Source organism: Canis lupus, chromosome 6 (genome assembly GCF_011100685.1).
Source record: "Canis lupus familiaris isolate Mischka breed German Shepherd chromosome 6, alternate assembly UU_Cfam_GSD_1.0, whole genome shotgun sequence".
Classification (NCBI taxonomy): Eukaryota; Metazoa; Chordata; class Mammalia; order Carnivora; family Canidae; genus Canis; species Canis lupus.
In genome coordinates, this window is record NC_049227.1 from 8,846,713 (window position 1) to 8,866,130 (window position 19,418).

A 19,418-nucleotide genomic window follows, 5' to 3' on the forward strand; every position below is an offset into this window, starting at 1 on the left:
TAGCAGTGCTCAGCCAGGCCAGCCCATAGTGTTTTGGTCTTTTATTCACGTTCAGCGGTTAGAAAAATAAAACAGAACAAAAACATCACAACCTCAGGGGTCTGCGAGTCTGTTGGGCAAGGGGAGACTGAGGTAGCCGAGAGTCAAAGCAGAGACCCAGCCTCCATCAAGGCACCAGTGAAGGAAGGGAGGCCAGTGGGGAGGGCTGCTGCCTTTCTCCCCCAGCGTGGTGGGGACACAGCTGCCCTGCATTAGTGCACTAAAGCCCCTCTCACAGGGACAGAGGGGTGCCCCAGCCCAGGATCCCCTAGTACTTCCACAGGGCTCCACACCCCACACGTGGAGCAGGCGGGAGGCTGCCCTTCCCTTCTGCATCCACTGATCAAAGCAGGTCACCGGACCTGGGCACCCTCTGCTCCAGGCCCCGGGCATCAGAGATCAGTGCAAGTGACTGGGGTGACTCCGTGAATGAGTAGCGTGGGGCCCAGATCATGGGTCAGAGTCTCCAGGAGCGCCAGGTAGCGAGTGTAGCAGGCAGGATCGGCGGGCGGCCGAGGCAGGTATAGGAAAGTGAGGGCTGTGGCAGGCCCACCTTCGCCATCCGCACCCTCAGGCCCACCGGGCCCGCCTCCTCTGCCGCGCCCCTGCTGGGCCCGAACCAGGGCGTTAGCACTGCATGCCAGGGCCTCTGCCTCAGCATCTCCCCGCCTGCCATTCACAAAGTCTCCTTCCTCCTCCTCCTCCTCCGGCTCCCCAGCCCCAGCCCCCTCACCCCACACCACCTCCTGTACTTCGGCTCTGATCCTCAGCTGGCTCAGCAGTGCCCGGAGCCGCCCCTCAGCCGCCCCGGGGGCCTCTCGAGGCCCCAGGCACAAGAAGATCCGGAGCCGGGCGCTATGCCAAGCAGGCACCATGCCCAAGATGGTTGCCATCTGCAGCAGGAAAAGGCCACACACATCCACGTAGCCAGGCCCACCCCGGGGCCGCAGCAGGTTGAGAGGCCACACATCCACGTGATGTGGCTGAGAGGTACCCCCTGAACCCCGGCTCAGCCGCTCCGGGGGCAGGGCCCCACAGGCCCGGGCCAGAACCACATTCTTGTTCATCTTGAGGGCGTCTGCCACTGTGGCCACATAGTCCTGGGGGCTGAGAGCCCGGGGGCTCCCAGGAGCCCGGGGTGGAGGAAACAGAGTGCTCAGGGCTGGGGACCCACCCTCCTGGGTGCCATCAGTAGCCTCGGAGAAAGCCGGGTCTGTCAGGAAGTGGTCCTGGGGTGCAGCATCATCATAGAAACCTAGGACCAAAGTGTTGGGCTTCATGCCACCTGGGAGCAGAGAGGGGGAGGTGGGAAGAGACAGGAATCAGACTCACAGGCTGAGTTTACACCACGCGAATACGCACCCACTTGCACACGCTGACAGCGACACACGTCAGCCATCAGGTATGGCATTTGTACAGTGCTTGGGCTCTCCAGGCTGCACGTTTGCATAATGACTTTTAGTTTTCCTTAATGCTTTTGTATACTTTTATTTGTTGTAACTGCATGACTAATGTTCCCCCACTTAAACGTAACGCAAAGTTTGCCTTAGGAGCAATTCTTCTTAACTAATGAGCACTTCTGGACCATGGCAGTAGGATGCCTCCACCCCAAGCTTCTCGCAGCACACCTTTCTTTTTCATGATGGGAGATGAGGGTCTGACTCCACTGGTAGACCAGACCCCCTGAGCAAGCAATAGTCAAGCTTGTGGCCTCATCCCCCAGGGAAACAGCACCCCAGACTCCGCTGGGGGGAGGATGAGAACTGGCCTGGTCTGTTCTTACCACTGCAGGGCCCTAATGATGGCGGGTCCAAAGCATGGTCCCTGGGGAAGAAACAGCTACGGTCTGCACACTAACCAAGAGCTAGGTCCTGCTGAAAGCACTGTGTTTTAACTCATCTGATCCTTAAAGCAACACTGTGAGGTAGACACTCTTTACTCACCCCTTTCACGGATGAGCAACCTGAAGCACAAAGCAGTGAAGTCACTTGCCCCAAGGCTCATAGCTGGTAGATACTGGGATCCACAGGTATACACAGTGTGCCCATCACCAGAGCCCATTCTCTGAGCCTCTGAACCTGTGTGTGTGTGTGTGTGTAGCAAACACAGTGCCCCAAGTCCCTGCTGACAGCTCCTGGTTTTTAAATTTTTTTTTTTAATTTTTATTTATTTATGATAGTCACAGAGAGAGAGAGAGAGAGAGGCAGAGACATAGGCAGAGGGAGAAGCAGGCTCCATGCACCGGGAGCCCGACGTGGGATTCGATCCCGGGTCTCCAGGATCGCGCCCTGGGCCAAAGGCAGGCGCCAAACCGCTGCGCCACCCAGGGATCCCTGGTTTTTAAATTTTTGATTGTGAAATTGGATAACTGGCCCCCCAGGCTCACTTTAACAGGGCTGAGTTTACAGAAAGACTCTGAGATCCTGCCTAAGGCTTTTTCTCGTAAAACGAATGGGTTGCTCAAAATCCACCAATAAATCAAGTTCTGCACTCCAAGAAGACTTACTATTTAGAGGAAATCCTTTCCTTTCATTTGAATCATTTTTCCTCGGGATAAATATGGTAGAAGTCGTGGTCTCTTTTTTTTTTTTTTTTTTTGAAGTCGTGGTCTCTTGGCACAGCTTCCCCCACAAAAGGTGGGTCTGAGAAGAGACCGGGGTCTCAGATGCTTCAGAGTCTATCTAATAATGCCTGACTTATTAGAACACCCCTGCAGGTGGGAACTCCAGCAGATCTTGCAAATTAAACTAGTCACCCCTTCCTGAGCATCATCCAGGGTTCTGGTTTACTCTGAACAGAATATTGTCCAACACTTGAACCTTAGCCAGATCTGAACAGAGAAGGAATCACGCACTCAGGGAGGAAACTGTCACCTGCCTGGGACTGAGAAAGAAGGTGGCAGCCCAGCACGGATTTGCAGGAGGCTGGGGTTTGAGGCTGGAGGCCTTGGCACTGAGGCAGAGTAATAAGGCAGGGAATCCCACTCACTCAGAAAGTATTGGCCCCACAAACCCTCTGCATCCTCTGCGGTCTCCGGAGGCCATGTCATACCACGCCTTCCTTCTCTGCCCTTTCCAAGCCCCAGCTGAGATACCATCTTGTCAAGAGCCACATCAGTGCATAGTGGTCTTGAAGTCGGATGGCTAGAAATTATCTGCCCTAGATGTGATAGAGCAACCCCCGAGCCTCAAATAATTCTCCCATTGTCCCCAGAAATACAACATGCTCTTCAGAGCTTATACTCTAATTTTGGGGTCAGGAAAAAAAAAAAAAAAAAAAAAACAGTCTCCATGGCACCCATCTCCAGTCCTTAAGCATCTCCTCCAAGACTATCACACACTATCTGTTATCTTTGAACTTGAGCACAGCATCTTATCTGCACTAGACCCCGAGTTCCTTTTGGGCTTTCCAATCTGTGGTTTACTCTCCAGGGGGATGGTACCAGAGATTGAAAGGGGCCACAGAGCGGGCCAAGGGGACCCAGGGAGGAGTAGCTCACCAAGGCCAGAGATCCGCAACAGATGCTGAGCCCCCTGGCGTACAGATGGTGAGAGGGTGAGGTCCACAAAGGCCTTTACTTGGGCTCTGTCCACCAGGCTCAGCCATGCCCCATACTGGGGCTGCACAGGGTCTGAGGGCAGGCAGTCTGCAGAGACAGGATGCAGCAGATGTAAGCCAAACCCATGTACTATCTCCTGGAATCCAAATCCCAAACGGGCCAAAGAAAAAGGTCTGGGAAGATTGGAAGCATCACTGGGGAAGAAACATGAGGCTTCTGGACCCAAAGAATAAATACCAAGAGCATCTGAGATGAAAGACAAAGGAAGCTGGGGGTGGTGGGAGGACAGAGGGGGACTCACCAAGGTCTCCCAGGGTGACATGGCCCAGTACATAGAGGCCCCCTTTCTTGAGCTGGTTGGCCAGCCGCAGCAGAGGCAGGGCACCCCGGGGGTTCCCCACCAGAAGCAGCAGCTGGGGCCTCCAGAACTTCACATGCTCCTTCCGGACATCCAGCCGGAGCAGGTACTTTCGCACCTGAGGGCAGGGGTGAGGCATGGAAAGGAAGGGCTCAAGGGGGCAGCCCCCACTCACTACCTCTCATACAAAAACCCTGACTCTAGCCACGGCAAAAGGAGGCCTACTTGGGGGAGAGGGGTGTTCCCAAACTGGCTCCTCCCCACTCCCTTTCCCAAGGCTCCCAACCTGGTGGAAAAGCAAGGCCTGGCTGACGTAGCCCCAGCTGCTGGGGCCTCCTCGAGCTGTGAGCAGGGCAGAAAGCAGGCCCATGAGAAGCAGGGAGCCGCCGGCAGCCCCAGGGCTGATGAGAAACATCATGAGCAGACAGGAGGCCACCCCCAGCAAGCAGGTGTGCCAGGAGAACAGGCTGAAGGTGGGGCTGGGGGAGGGGGAGAGAAGGAAGGGTGCTCAGGGCCTGCCACTCCACTCTATCTCCAACCTCCACCCCCCTGGACAGAGTCCATCCCACTCCTCCCTCTGTCTGCAGGGACACAGGCATCTTCTCCTCTCACCGGAAGTTGGGGGCCGAGGCCCACTCCAGGCTTAGGCAGGACAGGTCCACCGCAGCGTAGGCCACCAAGTAGAAGACAGTGACCACAGCAGCCAGTGTATTCAGCTTCCCAGCCAAGAGTACCAGCTAGACGTGGACCAAGAGTCTGGGCATTCATGCATCCCCTCCCCAAGGCCAATGCGTCCTGCCTCTTCGTTCATTCTCCCAGCCCACCCCCAAGCCCCTCCTGGTCCTGGGAGCAGAACCAGGAGGGGCTTAGAGGAAGGAGAAGGACAGCTTGAAAGGAAGGCTTACCTGTACCAGGCCCCAGGAATAGAGCACAGCCCCCCACGGGTTCCCTGTCCGAGACACAACCTTGGCCGGTGCCAAGATTACTCCTGTGCAAATAGAAATGTGACAGACACATCAGCCTGGACCAAATGGAAACTGAGACAGACATGGGGGGGGTGGGGTAGCACACGTGGGAGCTCAGAGCAGGTGAAGGAGGAAGTGACAGCGTACCAAAGAGGTCATCCTGAGCCAGAGCGTGGAGGATGCGGGAGGCCCCGATGAGGGAGCTCATGGAGGCTGAGAGCGATGTGGCATAGATACCGATCAGCACCAGTGGAGGCCACAGGCTGATGGCACGAAAGAACCCGTAGTCCTCCTGCAGCAAAGTCCTGGAGGGAGGGAGAGGAGGACAGGATAACATGTGCATCCATCCCAGGGCCTCTGTGAGAGAAGTGCTGACTCTACGTGAAGAGCTGGGTATTCTCAACTGACCCAGCCCCGATCTCAAAGCCCATTGTACCACATCATGTGTGCCCAGAGGGAAAGACATGGTATTTGCTGGTTATCATTGGGCTACTTTGGGTTTAATCACGTGGTGGACGTTCCTAACAGTATCAGCACAAGAAACCAAATATTTATGGAAATGCCGAATGATTAGAGAGCCATCCCCCACCCCCAAGCCAAGCACTTACAACAGTCCGAGGGACACAGCAAATACTGGCCACGGGCCTGCTACCAGCATTTAGGCAGCTGTCCCCATCAGTGGCGGTGGCCGCTCCTTCTCTCTCCCAGTGGGAAAAACAGTCTGCACCCTGACAATTGGGGTGCCTGCCCCCCAGGTTTTGCTGCCCTAGGTGATTCAAGTGTGGCGGCCTCATTCTGCCGCCCCACTCCACCCCCTCGAGCACCTGGCTGGCCCCTCCCCAGGCACCTGTCACAGGTGAAGCTGGAGAGGAAGAAAAGCAGGGTGTAGATGAAGAAGGTGTAGGTGACGGCGATAATGGTGCCCAGAGGAATGGCCCGGCTGGGGTCCTTCAGCTCCCCTGGAGGGAGAGGAACAGAAGGGCAGATGTCAGCCCCCCACCATCCCCTACATCCTGGAGCTCTGAGCACTCCCACAGGGGCACGGGGTGGCCACCCCACAGGCCCAGGCATCGTCAGGCAGGGACTCTCACCTGACATGTTCGCCCCCGCCATGATGCCTGTGCAGCCATTAAAGAGAACAGCAAAGACGCTGGCAAAGGTCATCATGGCCCCCGTGGTGTAGTCCTTGGCGTAGCCAGCTGAGGGATAGTTCCCAAGGAGGAGAGGGCATTGGTATCACTCATAGGGATTCAGCAATCTTGGCCCTGCCACCCTGTCCTCATATGCCCCAAACCCCCATGCATCCCCCACTGCCCTCCCCAAGACCCTGGCTCCAACCCACCACTGGCCCTGGCTCAGCTGGCCTCATCACCTCCTTCTCCGCCCCCCTCTAGCTCTCATTCTCTTTATTCTTCCCTCCCAGCTTTCACCCTTGCTCCTACCTGAGATACCTTCCCTCTCACTCCTATTTGAATTCCCCAACCCACCTCCAACCACCTCCAGCACATACTGGAGACCTCCCTCCTCCCAACTCCTCGCCTGATTCTCATCCACTTGCATCATTCTCGGTCTTATTGTGCTATTTAATTATTTCCTGAATGTCCGTTTTATCTCTCCAGCTAAAAAAGTTCCTCTAAGGCAGGAACCGTCTCGTGGTCACTCTGGCACTCTACTGGGCCAAACACACTATCCAGATCTTAAATAACCTGCACTGTTCTGAGATCTGACCTTCTGCCCCTGATTCTCTCTGATATCTGTTCTCATCTGGGGATCCCAAGGGCCTGGCCCACACACAGGCTTACCCCTTACCCCAAGAACCCTGTCACCCCTGTGCCCAGCTCACCACCCAAGTTGGCCTTCAGAGTGCTGCTGTTGAAGCCAGTGAAGTGGCCGACCTGGGGCTGTGGGGAGGAGCCATTGGGGCTAGGCCGAGGGGCCAAGGGGATGCTCCTGGGCCCCACAGCCACAAAGCTGACCAGCACCGAGGCCAGGGATCCAGAAACCAGCAGGAATGTGAGGAAGGAGGCACGGGCATAGAGTCCAGCCCCCAGTGTGCAGACCCCACCCACAAGGCCCAGCAGCAGGGAGCCGTAGAGCAGGCTCCAACCGTAGCCCTGAGGCAGGACCTGAAGCCCACTGGACGGTGAGGAGTCTACAAAGAAGAAGGAAGAGACTTAGAAGACCAGACCCCCCCCCAAAAAAAAGACCAGACCCCCCCAAAAAAAGACTAGACCCCCTGGAGGGATCCCAACCATGAATCAAAGCAGGAACAAACCCCCTCTTTGGCCCCACTGTCCTCAGAGGCTATCTCTCCCACTCCCCAACTCCACTGTACCCCCAGCATCCTACCCCTCCCTGGTGGATACCACCAATCTCGCTCTGTTGACTTTAGGCGTCTTAGTGTGGCCTCCCCAACCAGATGGTAAGCTGCCTCTGAGCCAGGACAATCTTTTCAGATGTCCACATGAGACTGGAATCACAGGAGGAACTCAAGAAAGCTCATGGACCACTTTGCCTTTCTTCTAAAGAGGGCTCTCTCCCTCATGATCCCAGAATCCCTGGACCCTGCAAACCCGCAGAGCCGCCTGGAGCACAGACCAGCCCCGAAGACATCGAGCACAGCTTCCACCAGCCCCAGCAGGGAGACGGCACAGCCACAGACGTTAGCCAGGTAGAACATGAGGCCGATGCTGCCCCCAACCTCAGGCCCCAGGGTCCGGCTGATCATGACTACAAGTGGAAGCAGGGGGTGAGTGTTAAGGGAAAAGAGAGTGAAATGGAGCAGGACAAAGGGTTTGGGCACAAAGCACTCTGCAGCCCTGTCTCCCCCAGGGAGAGGAATTCATCAGGACTGTCCCCCGTGTCAAGCTGGCCGAGCACAGCTGTTCCCAAACCACGTGGCTCTACACAAGTCACGAATACTCTTGAGCTCCAGGTTCCTCTTCTGTTAAAATGAACTACCTAACTGACAAGACTGTTGGGAGAACCAAAATGACAGCTGGGAAGACACCTGGTGGACAGGAGACTAGCACTAACAAACGTAAGGCCAAGTTGGTCACCTTCCTCATATCAGCCTGCCTGCTGAACATTCATTAGAACTTGCCTCCCTCTGCCCTGCCCCTGCCCCTCCTCCTCCCTACCAGGCAGAAGAGCCCAGACCCCAGTCCATCAGTGTTGGAGGATACAGTAGGCTCCACCCCCCCGCACAGCTCCGTTGGTGGCGATGGCACAAACAGAGAGGACGGTGAGCGCCAGGATGAAGTAGGCAACCAGGAGCATGGCCAAAGCCTGTAGCAGCCCAGCATGGCCCACCACGAACCCTGGGACAGGAGTGGCAAAGCAGGTCAGAGGGTGGCTCATGCATCCCTGCACCACACTGGTCATCAGCTACCTGCAGGGCCAGAGCTAAACACAAGGCCATGGGGAGCCCTCTCCCCAAGCCCTTCATCCACCCATTTCTCCCAGGACCCTTCCCCCACCTCATCCCAGTCCCACCCCTCCCCCACTCCACTGTACCCCTGAGGAAGCTCCACCACCCCACTCACCAATCCTCAAAAAGACAACTATACTGAACATGGACAGGACAGTGGGCACCACCACACCCAGGAAGGTGGAGAGCTTCCGGGCCGATGCCCCTCCAGCGCCCCCGCCCCCATTGGCAGAGAAGGCAACCCCTTCATCTCCCAGGAGCCGGTAGGCCAGCAGGGGAGAGTTCTCGCTGGCCATGGCAGAGAGCACGCAGAAGCCACCAATGGGTCTTGAGGCCTGCAGAAGACACTTTGCTTAATGGAAAGCATCTCCATGGAGCCTCTCAAAACATCTCTAACCAAACACCTGAAAACTTCCCCAAAAGGGAGAGCTGCAACTCAGAGAGTTCCTGAGGGACAGACTGGTCCTTGCCACTTCCCTGGACCATGACAGACTCCACACTCTTAGCATTTGGGTACCAAGTCTCCTCCCAGCTCCTGGGGACCACCCCATCCCCCCATGTCCCTGCGACTAGGGATGGCAATGGCTTTCGGAAGAGGCAAAGATACTCTTCCTTTTCAACTAGCCCTGCAAGAGGAAAACAAATCCCCCAAAAAGGGAAGTGAGTTCCGGGCAGGAAACCCTCCTCACCTCCTCCTCCAGAGTCCTGAGCTGTCCCCTTCCCACCTCCCCCAAGCGATCACCTCACCCAAGGCAACGCGAAATTTCCAAATCTTCCAAAGCCCTGCCCTCCATCAATCCTCTCCCTCAGTCCATTTCAAACCAGCCCCTCTCCCCCCAGCCTCACCAGATTCCTCCCACTCACACGAGACGCCCTCCAATCTCGACCAACCCAAACACACCCCTCGACTACTAAAACAAAGACACAGGCCAGCAACACAAGGTGGGTCCTCCCCCCTCCCCACCGGTGCCTGCCCACTTTCTCCCGGGGCGGGTTGGAGGGGGCCGAGATCCGCTTCTCTCCGGCCAGGCGCATCCCCACAGCCCGGGTGCGGCAGGGCGCTCACTCACCCACCCAGAGGACTCAGCCGCCCGGGGGCGATCCCCGAGAGCCGGAGGGGGTCCGCTATCTGCCGAGGGGGCGCGGGTGCCGGAAAAGCCAGCTGCAGCTACCGGGATGCCAGGCCCGGAGTCCGCCCCCCCCAGCCCACGCGCCCCATTGGTCCCCGGGCCCAGCCCCGCCCCGTGGGCGCGCCCAGGAAGCTCCTCCCAGTTTGGGCTCCCCGGGCCGAGGCGGCTCGGGCTCCCGCTCCACGTGCGCCGGGGATGCGCCCCTGGGTCGCCCCTGAGCCCACCGTGTAGGCCACGGCTCCTAAGGGGCCCATCACCCCGGTGGCAACAAGCTCCCGAGCTCGGGAGGAGCCGCCACTGAAAGGGACGTGCGGTGACCGCAGAAGGCAACGGCAGGTGGGCGGGGCCGTGACACCTGGCCCAGGTGCGTCGCCGGGAACATGGAGCCACGTCGCTCGGCGCCTTCCGGAATCCTATTCCTCCAGCCTCTCGAACCCGGGAATGTCTCTAGGGTACCGGCCTCAGCCCTCAGCCCTCTCACCACGGAGGCCCGCCCCTCACGCCCGGTCCCGTGCACCGGCTGCGCTCTCGGCGTCCGCCATCGGAGGGAGCCATCGGCCGCTGATCCCGGCGAGCCCGGACTGCGCAGGCCACCGTCGGGCCGCAGTGTCCTCCCGCTGCCTTCGGGCCTCCCTGCGTGGCGTTGTCCCCTCTAGCAGAGATGACAGGACTTGTGAACTTCGGGAGATGGGATTCCCCTTCTCACTCTTTATAGGTACCACCAACATTAGCACCACCTGGCAACGTTTCCTCATGGTTAATGGGGATTAACCCTGCAAAAGGTTGCTATGAGAGGGTTCCATGAACTAACTGGCGCTTGAACACAACGCTGGGGGATCCCTGGGTGGCTTAGTGGTTTAGCGCCTGCCTTCGGCCCAGGGCGTGATCCTGGTCCCAGGATCAAATCCCGCAGGGAGCCTGCCTCTCCCTCTGCCTGTGTCCCTGCGACTCTCTTTCTCTCTCTGTGTCTCTCATGAATAAATAAATAAAATATTTTTAAAAAAGAAAACAGGGGCAGCCTGGTGGCTCAGCAGTTTAGCACTGCCTTCAGCCTGGGGCCTGATCCTGGGGCCCCGAGATCGAGTCCCACGTCAGGCTCCCTGCATGGAGCCTGCTCCTTCCTCTGCCTGTGTCTCTGCCTCTGTGTGTGTGTGTGTGTGTGTGTGTGTGTGTGTGTGTGATGAATAAATAAAATCTTTAAAAAAAGAAAAGAAAAAAGAAAACAATGCTGAAACATACGGTAAGTTATTTGCTCTAACTGTAATATAGTCCTTTATGGCTACACTGTCACTTGAGCCTTAGGAAATGAACACTGCTTTTACTATCACTGGTCTTTGGCTGTCAGATTATCTGCAACATTCCCCTAGGAGAGAAATGGCCTCAAAGCAGCCCAAATGTGGCTTTGCCAAGCAGAAGTCTCTTGAGCAGTTGAACTGTGGCATTTTCAGTGGTCATCTGTGCTGCCCACGACAGAGTTTGGCTCATGGATATTTCCCACACCATCCTGTCACAGTTTTTGATGATGTCAATATCTATATACCATTTCAATATCCAATATCCTGGTGTAGCAGTTGCTTGAACTCGCTTGAACAGATCGGCACAGATCTTATCCTCCGCAGTACCCAATAGTTATGCCCAGACTCTGTCCTTGCCAGTAAATGACTGCAGCTCCTCTTTCTGTTCCCTTTTTCTGGTGTGCCTTCCAAGGGAAAAAAAATTAATCTGACACTTGTTCAAATAGTAAGGAAGACTTTATTCAGGACTATTCCAATAGGGGGGAGAGATGGGACTCTACTCCAAATACAACAAAGGAACCTGGGGATTTATAGCCAATGAGCATAATGAGAGTCAGTGATGGGAAATTATTAAGAGGAAACATCAAGACTAAACAGACAGAATTCTTGCTGAAGTTAGGCCAGGGTGATCAGATATCAAGGGTAGGGAAAGTTCTCCCTAAACCGGGCTAGGCAGGCCCAACAAGGATGTGGGCCAAGGTTAAGGCCAAGTCCAAAGAGGGCTCAGAGAAGCCTCACTGAAGTTTGGTCAAGGAAAGTTGCCCTGACCCCAACAATCCTCCACCGAACTGGATCCCAATCCATTGATCTGCCCTCTTTCCACTGTCCCCCACTCACTTCCCTTCTATAGATTTCTTTTTTAAAAAAAGATTTTAGGGATCCCTGGGTGGCGCAGCGGTTTGGCGCCTGCCTTTGGCCCAGGGCGCGATCCTGGAGACCCGGGATCGAATCCCACGTCGGGCTCCCGGTGCATGGAGCCTGCTTCTCCCTCTGCCTGTGTCTCTGCCTCTCTCTCTCTCTGTGTGACTATCATAAATAAATAAATAAATAATTAAAAAATAAATAAATAAATAAAAAAAGATTTTATTTGTTCATGAGAGACACAGACAGAGGCAGAAACACAGGCAGAGGGAGAAGCAGGTTCCGTGCAGGGAGCCCAACATGGGACTCTGGGCTGAAGGCGGCGCTAAACCGCTGAGCCACACAAGCTGCCCTCACTTCCCTTCTTACCCAGCTTAAAGTTCACAGTCAGTGAAAAGCACTCCCTTGTCCCTCTCTCACTTTATTAGCCTCCTGACAGAACCACAGCCCCGGTAAATGCAACTCCTGGTCTACCCTTAGCCAGCCCAAAGCAGCTAAATGTGGCTGAAGAAAACACCCACCTACAGGAGCTCCTCTCAAATTTACGAACCTCAAGTAGGCCCTAATGCTGTCCAGCATTCAGAGATTTCTCTAATCCATTCACTCTCCTGCACTCCTAGATGACCGAAATTCTCACCTCTCTGTTCAACCCTCTGTGTTTCCTTCTCACTCTCAGCCCACCATCTCACTTCCCAATTCTGTGAGAAAACAGAAACCATCAGAAGGAACTAAAAGCTCCTATCCCCCCACCTACTGTTGGTTGTGCCCTCTTCTTATTAGTGATGAATTGACCATGCTCCCAGCTAAGGCCAACCTGCTAATACTTCGCATTTCATCTGGTTTTCCTTTTTCATTGGATCATTACCATCAGAATACAAACATGCTTTTCCCCCTCCTTGTCTTAAAAAGGAGGAAAAAATAAAAGATTTTTTGAATACACTATACTCCTCCCATTATTGCTTCATTTCTTTGTTTTGAGAGAGAGCGTGAGCAATCAGGAACCCAGTGGAGGGAGGGAGGAAAAGAGAGAGAATAAATCTTACACAGGCTCCTTGTGGAACCTGACCCAGGGCTTTATCTCACAATCCTGAGATCATAACCTGAGCTGAAGTAAAGAGTTGGATACTTAACCCACCAAGCCACCTAGGTGCCCCTCTTTGTGGTTCTTTTTTTTTTTTTTTTTTTAAGATTTTATTTATTTATTCATGAGAGACACACACAGAGAGAGAGGCAGAGACATAGGCAGAGGGAGAAGCAGGCTCCATGCAGGGAGCTCAACGTGGGACTCGATCCCCGGTCTCCAGGATCAGGCCCTGGGCTGAAGGTGGCACTAAACCGCTGAGCCACCCAGGCTGCCCTCTTTGTGGTTCTTTATAGCAAAACTTCATTTTAATATTTTATTTATTTATTTATGAGAGACACAGAGAGAGAGGCAGAGACACAGGCAGAGGGAAAAGCAGGCTGCCGGTGGGGAGCCTGATGCAGGAATTGATCCCAGGACTCCGGGATCATGCCCTGAGCTGAAGGCAGACACTTAACCACTGAGCCACCCAGGTGTCCCTATAGCAAAACTTCTTTTTTTTTTTTTATAGCAAAATTTCGTATACTAGTTGTGTATACTAGCTGTTTCCAGTCCTCCTCTCATTTCTTTCTTAAGTAACTACACTTAGGCTTTTGCCTCTCAGCAAAAATGAAACTTCTCATCAAGTCACCAGTGACTTCCATTCAGTCAATCCAAGGGTTGATGCTTAGTCCTCACTTTACTAAACCAACATCATGTGATGTATTTTAATGCCCTTAACTTGATTGCATTTCACAGATACTGCTTTTTTTTTTTTTAATACATTGAAGGTTTGTGGCAGCCCTGCATTGAGCAAGTCTATTGGCACCATTTTTCCCAACAGTATCTGCTCACTTTGTGTTTGTCACATATTGATAATTCTCGCAGTATTTCAAACTTTTCCATTTTTATATTTGTTATGGTGATCTGTGATTAGTGATTAAAACTCACTGAAAGTCCAGATGGTTAGCATTTTTTTAAAGATTTTATTTATTTGAGGGGAGGAAGAGAGGATGCACAAGGCGGGGGTGGGGGGGAGCAAGGGCAAAGAAGAAGCAGATTCCCTGCTGAGCCTGGAGACTGACCTAGTCTAGATCCCAGAATCCCGAAATCATGACCTGAGCTGAAGTCAGATACTTAACCGACTGAACCACCCAGGCATCCCAGGCAGTTAGCATTTTTAAACAATAAAGTATTTTTTGATAAAGGTATGTATATGGTTTTTAGACATAATGATGTTGTACACTTAATAGACTATAGGGATGCCTGAGTGGCTCAGCGGTTGAGCATCTGCCTTCAGCCCAGAACATGATCCTGGAGTCCTGGGATCGAGTCCCACATCGGGCTCCCTGCATGGAGCCTGTTTCTCTCTCTACCTGTGTCTCTGCCTCTCTCTGTGTCTCTCATGAATAAATAAATAAAATCTTAAAAAAAAAATAGAGGGGATCTCTGGGTGGCTCAGCGGTTTGGTGCCTGCCTTCAGCCCAGGGCGTCATGTTGGAGTCCTGGGATCGAGTCCCACATCGGGCTCCCTGTGTGGAGACTGCTTCTCCCTCTGCCTGTGTCTCTGCCTCTCTCTGTGTGTCTCTCATGAATAAATAAAATCTTTAAAAAATAAAAATAAAAAATAAAAAATAGACTATAGTACAGTGTATACATGACTTTTATGTGCAGTGGGAACCAAAAAATTCATTTGACAGGTTTTATTGCAATATTCACTTTATCGTGGTAGTCTGGAACTAAACCTGTGATATCTTTGAAGAATGCCTGCATTACTACTTTTTCCTCCACCACTTTCTGCACGTCTTCTAGGAGACCACACTCATGGATTTCCTCCTTCTCAGTCTCTTTTGCTTTCACATCTCTCGTCTTAACTATGAAGCACCCCTAGATGTTGGAGAAACAGCCAAGATGCCACTGTGGACTGGAGGCTCCACAGAAGACTGGAAGATCAGTCCTTAGACTTCTTTTTTCTTTTTTTTAAGATTTTATTTATTTGAGAGGTAGAGGGGCAGAGCAAGGGGAAGAAGCAGACATCCCACCCCGCTGATTAGGGAGCCTGATGCAGGGCTCAATCCCAGGATCCCAGGATCATGACCTGAGCCCAAGGCAGACAACCAACTGAGTCATCTGGTCGCCCCAGTCCTTACACTTCTTTTCACCATTTACACCCACTCCCTTGGTGATCTCTCCCAATCTCATAGTCTTAAACACCATCTCTATGATGGTGCCCCAAGGGTGTATCTCCAGCCCAGATCTGAGCTCCACACTGTATGTCCAACAACATATTAACATCTCTGCTTAGACTTCAAACAGGCAGCTCAAAGTTAGTATGTCCAAAATCAAACACCTAAACCTACTCCTGCAATCTACTCCTTTGGTGGTCTTCCTACCTTTTCCTTTCCTTAGGTAAAAAAAACCTTGGAGTTATGCATGAAATACCCTCTCTTGCACCCCACATCCAACCCATTAGCAATTCTTTTTGCTCCTTTTAAAATATAGGCAGTGTCTGGGCATCTGGGTGGCTCAGTGGTGAAGTGTCTGCCTTTGGTTCAGGTTGTGATCCCGGGGTCCTGGGATCAAGTCCCACATCGGGTTCTCCTCAGAGAGCCTGCTTCCCTCTGCCTATGCCCCTGCCTTTCTCTGTGTGCCTCTCATGAATAAATTATATATATATATATATATATATGTCAGTGTCTAACCACATCTTATCACCCTAGTCCAAGCTACCACTGTCTCTTGCCTGCATTATGGCAACAGCCCCTTAACTGGTTTCCTGCTTCTGCCTTTGTCCCTGAAGTCTACCCTCAATAGAGGAGTTAAAAGGATGCTATTAAGGGGTGCCTGGTGCCAGTCAGTACAGCATGTGACTCTTGATCTCAGGGTTAAGTTTGAGCTCCACATCAGTGTGAGATTACCTAAAATCTTTTTTTTTAAAGAGCTTATTTATTTATTCATGACAGACACAGAGAGAGAGGCAGAGACACAGGCAGAGGGAGAAGCAGGCTCCATGCAGGGAGCCCAACGCGGGACTCGATCCTGGGTCACCAGGATCACAACGTGGGCTGAAGGCAGCACTAAACCACCGAGCCACCAGGGCTTCCCAGATTACTTAAAGTCTTGAGGCACCTTGGTGGCTCAGTTGGTTAAGCTCAGACTCTTGATTTCAGCTCAGGTCATGATCTCAGGGTTGTGGGACTGAGCCCCATGTTGGTACGCTACACTAGGCTTGGAGCTTACTTGGGATTCTCTCTCTCCCTTTCCCCTCTGCCCCTCCCCACCTCTCCCTCTCTAAAATACAAATAAATAATAAAATGTTAAAAATGATGCTATTAAAGCAAGAATCAGTTCATGATGTTTCTCTTTTCAAAACTCTCCAACAGGGCAGCCCTGGTGGCTCAGCGGTTTAGCACCGCCTTCAGCCCCGGGCGTGATCCTGAAGTCCCAGGATCGAGTCCCTGCATGGAGCCTGCTTCTCCCTCTGCCTGTGTCTCTGCCTCTCTCTCTCTATGTCTCTCATGAATAAATAAGTAAAATCTTTAAGAAAGAAAAACTCTTCAACAGCTTCCCATTTTTTCATTGGAAAAGCCAAAAACCCTCAGTAATTAGGATGACTACAGTTATCTCATGATTCCTCAACTACAGTCCCAACTACAGAAGACAGTTTATGCCTGTTGCCTGAGGTTGCCTGAGTTCAACTGTTGACAGGGTTTCCTTTGCTCCGAGGGGACCCAGGGTTGTCTATACATCACAGGGCCGCTCTACTCCTCCCGCCCCCCCCCCACCCCGCCCAGCCCCAATCTGCATCCCACCCTCACCCCTCCTCATCTCCTTGCCCCAACCTCCTCCAGTAACGGGCTGTGGCCCACAAAGCATGAGCTTCCGTTGTGTGCTCGACGCAAATATTGACTTAGTGAAATCTCCTCCACCGGTCCCATTTCAACGGAACCACACCCTCCACCCCCTGCCCCTTCCATATTCTTTTTTCTCCATAGGGTTGACACCATCTATGTCATACAGTTGTTTATCTCGTTCACTGCCTAGTCCCAGAAGAAACTTAAGCTCCACGAAACAAGAACTGCTTTTCCTCGCCGCTGGAGCTCAGCGGCTTCTACATTCCCCGGCTCGGAGAGGGCGGGAGGGTAGGGGCGCGGGGGGGGGGGGGGGGGGCGGTGCTCCTCACGTGACTGCAGCGGCCCCGCCCCGCCCGCCGGGAAGGGAAGATGGCTGCGCCCGGGGTGGCCTCAGAGAGAGGGCAACCAACGAGAGGGCGCCGGCCCGCTAGAGCGTCCCCGCCTAGCCTAGCTCTGCGGTTGCGTCCTGGGATGGCGCGAATTCTGGGGCTACGTGCGGGTCCTCCTCCCCACCATTTTTTAAGGAGAAAGGAATTCGTTCATTCTCGGGGGTGCTTGGTGTGACCTGCTTGCTGCGTCTCCGCCGCGGGATCCCCGGCATCCGAGGCGTGTAGGACGAGGTTCTGGGATTCAACATGAGGGTTTTTCTCCTCTCGTGCAGCCTCCGGGGTCAGCCTATTAAGTGACCTCAGAGTGTCGGTCCAGCCTCCAGGTCTGGGCACCTCCGAACACCCTGGAACCGCCCCTTGGGAACGAGTACGTCCAATGCAGCCCGCAGGGGTCCCACTCCGATTTCAGGCCCTCAATGGGAATTCCCTGGCGACCCACCCTCCCCACCCCCGCCGCGTGCTCCCCAGGATTAAGTCTGGTGGATCCGGACCTCCTCCCCCAGGCCCCAGGGGCAGATGAGCCCTGGGCCACCGCCCCTGCAATTTCCTGCAGACCCAGCAAACAAAAGGCTCGGGAAGAGAGGCGAGTCTGAGCCGGGCTCCCTTCCTGCAGGAACAGCTGATGGAGCAAAATGGTCCAGGAGGGAGGGGATTCCAGGATTCCTGGAGGACCAGAGTGGGAGGCCAGACTCCTGGATCCCGCGGAGGGAGGGATTCCAGCAAAGTGGAGGTGGAGGGCCCAGACAGGACATCCGAGTTTGCTGCGCTCTGCCAGATGCCAACTGCCCCGGTGGGGTTGATGTCAACTTTGGGGAATGGAGGGCGTGGGGGGGGGGGCGGGGGACACGGGTTCAGGTGAGCTCTCAGGCCCCCAGGCTGGAATGGTGGGGGCTGGGAAAAGCCTGAAGCCCTGCGTCATCTCCTCTGGGGCCCAGCCTACCTCCCCCTGGCCCGACCTGTACCCTCTGTGCTGGCCCCACCCAGGCCTGCCTTCCTGCTCCTCCCCAGGCACAAAGCTTTGTCGGCTAAACCACGAACCAGCCGCCCGGGGTCTTCTGGTCCCTTCTGGACTCTGGTAGTCTAACCCCCAGCCACGAATAGTCCTTACATTCCCTCCTAGAGCCAATGCCCCTGCCCCCATCCGGGTCGAGGACACAATGGTAAGGGAAGGGCCACATCCAGTGGGTGGGGGGATGCTGGCATGGAGGGGGGGCTTGGCCTCATATCCTGTCAGGCTGCCAAGGGAAGAGAGGAAACAAAAGACTTCCCCCTGCTGGGACAATGAACCTCCCGATACCTCTCCTCCCCTACTCCCACTCCTCCACCTCTCCTGTTTAGCGCTGGGTTTCAGCTCTTTTACGTCCCTTCTCTCCAACTTGTACAGTTCTGGTACCTTGGCTTCTGCTGTGAGCTGTGCTGGTCTCCTTCCCACCTTCCTATTAGCTTGCTCCCAGTCCTAGCTGTTTCAGTCCCCTGCAATTCTGTCCCTTCTATCACCAGAGCCAAGATTGGGGGCGGGGGGTGGGGTGGGGGGCAAAACTCTAGTGAATGGAAATCACCCCCTTTCAAGCTAGGGACTACACAGGAGAAAGGGGCCAAGGCAGGGAAATGCCTTCTGGCTGCTGGCCTGGGTGAGGGATGAAGGAGGAAAAGGACATGCAATGTCCTACAGGTCCTTGGGGGCGGGGCTGGAAGGCCCGTCTGTATCCTGAGTGCACTGAACAAGTCACTTAACCCGAGCAAGTCACTTAACCCGAGCCTGTCTCATCTTTAAAGTGGATGTCAAGGGGGTGCCTGTGGGGGGGGTCAGTCAGTTGAGTGGCTAACTCTTGATTTCAACCCAGGTCCTGATCTCAGCGTCCTGGGATGGAGCCCTGCATCGCTCAGCAGGGGGAGTCAGCTTGAGGATTCTCTCCCTCCCTCTACCCCTCCCCACGCTCTCTCTCAAATAAATAAATATATTTTTTAAAGATTTTATTTATTTATTCATGACAGATACAGGGAGAGAGGCAGAGACACAGGCAGAGGCAGAAGCAAGCTCCAGCCTGATGTGGGACTCCATCCTGGGACTCCAGGATCACATACAGAGCCAAAGCTGGACGCTCAACCACAGAGCCACCCAGGCATCCCTCAAATAAATCAATCTTTAAAAATAAAGCGGATGTCAGAATAACGTGCATCCTGCCTCTCTAACAAAGTTCTTATTTTATTTTATTTTATTATTTTTATTTTATTTTATTTTATTTTATCTTATCTTATTTTATTTTATTTTATTTTATTTTATTTTATTTTATTTTATTTTATTTTATTTTATTGGGGTGCCTGGGTTACTCAGTCAGTTAAGCATCTGCCTTTGGCTCAGGTCCTGATCCCTCTGCCTGTGTCTCTGCCTCTCCCCCTCTCTCTGTGTCTCTTGTGAATAATTAATTAATTAATTAATTAAAATATATTTTTTAAAAATCCCACTTGTACAACTTT

General features: G+C 53.6%; 1 protein-coding gene and 1 long non-coding RNA gene across 5 annotated transcripts; one reads left to right on the forward strand and one right to left on the reverse strand.

Moving 5' to 3' along the window:
* Positions 1-26: 26 nt before the first annotated feature.
* SLC12A9 (solute carrier family 12 member 9) lies at positions 27-9,553 on the reverse strand. 4 transcript variants are annotated; one of them, XM_038539221.1, is made up of 14 exons: positions 9,426-9,553; positions 8,467-8,686; positions 8,107-8,241; positions 7,520-7,651; positions 6,765-7,073; positions 6,013-6,120; positions 5,769-5,880; positions 5,069-5,226; positions 4,862-4,944; positions 4,569-4,693; positions 4,243-4,435; positions 3,900-4,074; positions 3,539-3,685; positions 27-1,324 (listed from the first exon to the last, which is right to left on the reverse strand). In XM_038539221.1, exons 2-14 carry the CDS (start codon positions 8,645-8,647, stop codon positions 432-434), a joined length of 2,751 nt encoding a protein of 916 aa, XP_038395149.1. In that variant the 5' UTR covers positions 8,648-8,686; positions 9,426-9,553; the 3' UTR covers positions 27-431. The 4 variants fall into 4 exon arrangements, with proteins under 4 accessions (XP_038395149.1, XP_038395148.1, XP_038395150.1 ...); XM_038539220.1 differs by having other exon boundaries at positions 9,422-9,551; XM_038539222.1 differs by lacking the exon at positions 8,467-8,686 and having other exon boundaries at positions 9,422-9,512.
* Positions 9,554-16,995: 7,442 nt separating this feature from the next.
* On the forward strand, positions 16,996-19,117 carry LOC119872322. The gene is made up of 2 exons (XR_005360328.1): positions 16,996-17,307; positions 18,936-19,117. It is a non-coding gene; the product is annotated as an uncharacterized LOC119872322 (long non-coding RNA).
* The last annotated feature ends 301 nt before the right edge of the window (positions 19,118-19,418 follow it).

Excerpts from the sequence above, each read along its gene's own strand:
- SLC12A9 (XM_038539221.1), bottom strand. The coding sequence starts at position 8,647 with ATGGCCAGCGAGAACTCTCCCCTGCTGGCCTACCGGCTCCTGGGAGAT. Across the intron at positions 8,242-8,466 it reads AGTTGTCTTTTTGAGGATTG|GGTTCGTGGTGGGCCATGCT; the intron begins GTGAGTGGGGTG and ends CTCCTGTCCCAG. Across the intron at positions 1,325-3,538 it reads GTTGCGGATCTCTGGCCTTG|GTGGCATGAAGCCCAACACT; the intron begins GTGAGCTACTCC and ends CTCTGCTCCCAG.